General features: G+C 40.4%; 1 protein-coding gene across 1 annotated transcript in view; it reads left to right on the top strand.

Annotated features, from left to right (window-relative positions):
* Positions 1–5380, top strand: part of LOC123984635 (NLR family CARD domain-containing protein 3-like) — a 25594-nt gene that overhangs the window by 14474 nt on the left and 5740 nt on the right. Inside the window, exon 6 of the mRNA XM_046071648.1 lies at positions 4348–4524. Within this exon, the coding sequence (XP_045927604.1) occupies positions 4348–4524 (177 nt within the window). The remainder of the gene's footprint in view (positions 1–4347; positions 4525–5380) is intronic.

Here is a 5380-nt window from a genome sequence, read left to right as displayed (position 1 = left end):
TGGTCAGAAACAATGCTCAGGTAGGCCGTGGCATTTAAACGATGCCCAATTGGCACTAAGGGGCCTAAAGTGTGCCAAGAAAACATCCCCCACACCATTACACCACCACCACCAGCCTGCACAGTGGTAACAAGGCATGATGGATCCATGTTCTCATTCTGTTTACGCCAAATTCTGACTCTACCATCTGAATGTCTCAACAGAAATCGAGACTCATCAGACCAGGCAACATTTTTCCAGTCTTCAACTGTCCAATTTTGGTGAGCTCTTGCAAATTGTAGCCTCTTTTCCTATTTGTAGTGGAGATGAGTGGTACCCGGTGGGGTCTTCTGCTGTTGTAGCCCATCCGCCTCAAGGTTGTGCGTGTTGTGGCTTCACAAATGCTTTGCTGCATACCTCGGTTGTAACGAGTGGTTATTTCAGTCAAAGCTGCTCTTCTATCAGCTTGAATCGGTCGGCCCATTCTCCTCTGACCTCTAGCATCAACGAGGCATTTTCGCCCACAGGACTGCCGCATACTGAATGTTTTTCCCTTTTCACACCATTCTTTGTAAACCCTAGAAATGGTTGTGCGTGAAAATCCCAGTAACTGAGCAGATTGTGAAATACTCAGACCGGCCCGTCTGGCACCAACAACCGTGCCACGCTCAAAATTGCTTAAATCACCTTTCTTTCCCATTCTGACATTCAGTTTGGAGTTCAGGAGATTGTCTTGACCAGGACCACACCCCTAAATGCATTGAAGCAACTGCCATGTGATTGGTTGATTAGATAATTGCATTAATGAGAAATTGAACAGGTGTTCCTAATAATCCTTTAGGTGAGTGTATTTAAATTTAAGAAACAAGATAATGTTAAGCAGTAAATATAATCTCAGAAGCGAAAATTGAAAGAAGCAGCCAAGCAAGAAAAGCAAAGCTTCCAAAAATATTCAGTTTCTTTAAAAAGAAAGACGTGATAGCAGCAAGCATGAGTTGTAAGCAAGAAGAGCCAAAGGGTCCACCTGCTGCTAGCACCATCAGCCCGCCATTCACGGCTGTTGATGATGAGGTGGAGGAAATGCCCCAGACACATTTAAACTTCTAGAGCCTGAAACACGAGTAATGCCATATTTTTAAAAAAATTACATAACCTCTGCATTTCACACGCAATGCAGTATGCTGTCACTAATAGGATCATGTTTAAATACGTGTGAAGGTGCGCTTTCACCGGTTATATTTTTTTCACCTATGAATGTGCCCTCTCACCGGTTAGGCTATATTTTAATTTTATGGTGCTCCAACACCGATTTGGTCAGGTAGGTAAATCACTGTCTTAGCCTTGCTATTAGGACTTATCTTTTTGGTAGAATGCTGTCTGGACACTGTTACTGGTTGTTTTAAAGCTGTGTTCTGATGGTATAGGCTGCCTTGTCGAAAAATGCTACCGTAGCGCAAATTGATATTCTAATCGAGTCTATCGAGTCGCTTTGCCCTAATGAAAATTTATGTGTTCCCTTTTCCAGTCCCATAAAGTTATAACTCTCACAGTATTATGACATCTTCTGTTTTTTTTCAGCGTATTCTGACTAAAATCCCCTATCAAATAATGCTCCCACTACAGAATCATTTTATATTGCACCATATATTATATATTACTATATTATGCAATAATATAGACTAATAATGATTTTCTTTTTGTTGTTTTTTGGTTGTGAGTCATACGCATGTGCAAAACCGCTAAGTAGCACATCTCGATAGGTAGCATAAACACCATAGAACACAATGTTTATCAGTTGAGGAACATCAATGAGCGATTAAACTGTTGTGTCTCTAGTTACAGTCGGCGTGTCAGAAATGATTAAACATGAGCTGAACAAGTATCTAACACACCGTTGCAGGTCCTTGTTGTAGACAGTCATGTAGTATTAGATTAATTCAAGGGCAGTGTTTCCTCAGTGTCACTGTATCATTGAGCCAGAAGTGTGTTAGCATTAAATAGAATTAACAGAGTGCAGGTGATAAACTAGATGTAGAAAGTAGTCATTGTGGCGGAATATATGAAAGGTAATAACTACTGCATGATTTGCCTATGTAGGAGATCCCTGTTTATCATTATTATGATAGCAATGACATGAGAGATGATATACGAATGGTGTTGTTATTTTTAGTAGTAGTACTATATTGGGTTTTTTTTTTGCTGGCCCCAACAATACATACACTATTTAATTTCATTAGTAGTAGTACTCTATAATTTATAATAAATCAGATATTTTAAAAATGTTTTCTGTAGTTTTATACATTTGACTCTTATTTATAAAAACTTTAATATATTGTACTTTTGTTCAAAGTACTATTTCTAACAATACAAGTTTATTTTTAAACTGCATTATGTCATGGTATCTTGGTGAGGTCTCAACATAACAAAGTTTGGGGATAATCTTTGTTTATGTTATGCTTTTCTTAAAATAAGGGGAGAAAAATTGGCGGATTTTAAAATCCTCAAATATTGATATTGCTATTGGACTTCAAAAAACCCATATCGGTCGGGCTCTATAAATTATTACTATTCCGACGTGTGTGAGTTTGCAAATATACGACATGATACCACTGCACAAGTCATCATGGGCCAGGTCCCCAGCTGAAGATTTTTAGCTGTTTAGCCTATCTTGAAAAAGAATTATCTTGATGCAGCTTCATTTAGAAACTATAGGCCTATTTCTAAATTGCCTTTTCTTTCGAAAATTCTAGAAAAGGTTGTTGCGAACCAGCTACATAATGTTTTGGATTCCCATAATATCTTTGATAAATTTCAGTCTGGTTTTCGTAAAAACCATTCAACGAAGACTGCCCTCCTTAGGGTCTCAAATGATATTTTGATGGCTGCTGATGGGGGTAAATGTTCTGTGCTGGTCCTATTGGATCTCAGTGCAGTGTTTGATTCGGTCGATCACTGCACTCTGATTGATCGACTGAAAACAACTGTGGGCATTACTGGATCGGCTCTGAACTGGTTTCCCTCCTATCTCTCTGACAGGAGTTTCTGTGTCCATAGGAACTGTGGAATGTCAGACTCTGCCCGTTTGTGGGCCCCAAGGTTCTGCGCTCGGCCCCCTGCTGTTCAGTCTGTATATGCTTCTTCTTGGAAAGATTAGTGGTAGCTTTGAAGAAATATCTTATCATTGTTATGCTGATGACATCCAATTATATTTATCTTTTAGTCCTCATAGGCTAGACAAACTGTCTGTTGCACAATTGCTTAGCCTCCATTAACAAATGAATGGCAGACAACTTTTTGCAACTAAATACAGACAAAACTGAGGTGTTGAATTTTGCCCTAGACAATATTACCCCTAAAATTAGGCAAGCACTTGGGGCTCTATCATCCTCTGACAGTAATGTTGTGTGAAATCTGGCTGTCACTTTTGACAAATCTGTGTTTTAACAGTCATGTTAAATCTATGGTTTGTTCCTGTTTTTATTCCATCTCAGGAACATTGCTAAGATTAGATCTATGGATTCTAAAGAAGAGATGGAGATGCTTGTTCATGCTTTTATTTCCTCTCGTCTGGATTATTGCAATGTATTGTACACTTGTCTAAACAAATCCTCCATAGACCGACTGCAAGTTGTGCAGAATGCAGCTGCAAGGCTTTTGTCTAAAACTAACAAGAGATCACACATTACTACTGTGCTTAAGGCTCTTAATTGGCTTCCGATTGGTTTTAGAGTACATTTTAAAATCTTAACCATTACTTATAGAGCCTTGCATGGACAAGCTCCCTCTTACATCCAGCATCTGTTGCATGCACACATTTCTGGTCGTTCTCTGAGGTCTTCAGGCCAAGACCTTTTAACTGTTCCCAGAACACGTTATAAAACAAGAGGTGATCGTGCTTTCTATGTGGTGGCTCCAAGGCTCTGGAACGCTCTCCCTTTAGCCTTGAGAGCCTTGGATTCTGTGGAAACCTTTAGAAAACACCTTAAGACACATCTTTTTAGATCTTAGATCTTTTAACTAGCCATAAAGTTTTGTATTTTAAGTGTTGTTGTTGTTTATTTTATTCTATTTTTTACTGTGAAGCACTTTGTGACCCCTCTTGTCTGTGAAGGGTGCTATATAAATAAAGTTTACTTACTTACTTACTTACTTCCCTTAATGTGCCAGATTAAAGCAAAAACAAATATTAAAGTGAGCAGTAATGACAAAGAATTATTGTTTCATCTCAAACACAGTGAGATAACATTAGTTGAACCACTGATGTGAAGAGCAAATGTTAATCGAAACTGGAATGTCAAACTGCGATTTAAACACATTGAAGTTTCTTCTTTCAATATCATTTTTTTTGTTATATATGTGTCATTACAGACTTTCTGGCTCTCAAATCTCAAAGACTCACTGTGAAGTCATGGCCTCAGCTCTGAAGTCTAACCCCTCCCATCTGAGAGAGCTGGACCTAAGTGAAAACTACAACCTGCAGGATTCAGGAGTGAAGCTGCTGTGTGCTGGACTAGAGAGTCCAAACTGTAAACTGGAAACTCTAAGGTCAGTTCAATGCCTTTAGCTTATGTTTGTTACAACCCGTGAGGTCTATGAGGTGCTGTGTGCTGTGCTTGTGTTGCTGTGGGTGCGTCTGTCCCTCTCCTGCAGGTGGGTGTGTCCTGAGCCTGATGTCTATGAAGATTCTCAGTCATCCAGGTCATAGTTATCCAACGAAGGTTAAAATCAAGGGCAACTGGACTTGGTTGAAGATACTGGAAGACGTTTCGGCCCTCATCCGAAGGACTTCTTCAGTTCTGACTGACTGGCAGGGAAACTCAGCTATTTAACCTCAGTGGGGTCGTTATCCCGGGTCATCGATACCGCTGGTTCGTTAGTGTTCCTTGTTGCTGTGACGACAGTCGTTACAGTCGTTAAGACTACCGGTGGCCAAGACTGAACGACCATCGTTGGTATCTTCACCTGAGGCCAATAGGTTACGTTTGTTGAATTTCCTGGGAAGTGATGAAAGGACAGCATTGTAAGTGGGGGATAAGTGGTGGCGTAGACCCCCTCCTCTGTTCAATGACGGCTTCTCGACCCTGGTGTAGATGCTTCCTTGACACCTCTTTCAAACCATCCATCTTCTCTGTCTAAAATGTGCACCTGGTGGTCCTCAAACGAGTGTCCTCTGTCCTTCAGATGTAAGTAGACTGCAGAGTCTTGACCTGAGGAGTTGGCCCTTCTGTGTTGAGCCATGCGTTTGTGTAGTGGTTGTTTAGTCTCCCCAATATACAGGTCTGTGCATTCCTCACTGCATTGGACCGCATACACTACATTGCTTTTCTTGTGTTTGGGTGTGCGGTCTTTGGGGTGGACCAGCATCTGTCTTAGTGTGTTCTTGGGTTTAAAAAACACAGGG

The sequence above is a fragment of the Micropterus dolomieu genome, linkage group LG01 (genome assembly GCF_021292245.1).
Source record: "Micropterus dolomieu isolate WLL.071019.BEF.003 ecotype Adirondacks linkage group LG01, ASM2129224v1, whole genome shotgun sequence".
Taxonomy (NCBI): domain Eukaryota; kingdom Metazoa; phylum Chordata; class Actinopteri; order Centrarchiformes; family Centrarchidae; genus Micropterus; species Micropterus dolomieu.
The sequence above is the reverse complement of the archived record's forward strand: the minus strand, read 5'-3'. Positions and strand labels throughout refer to the sequence as shown.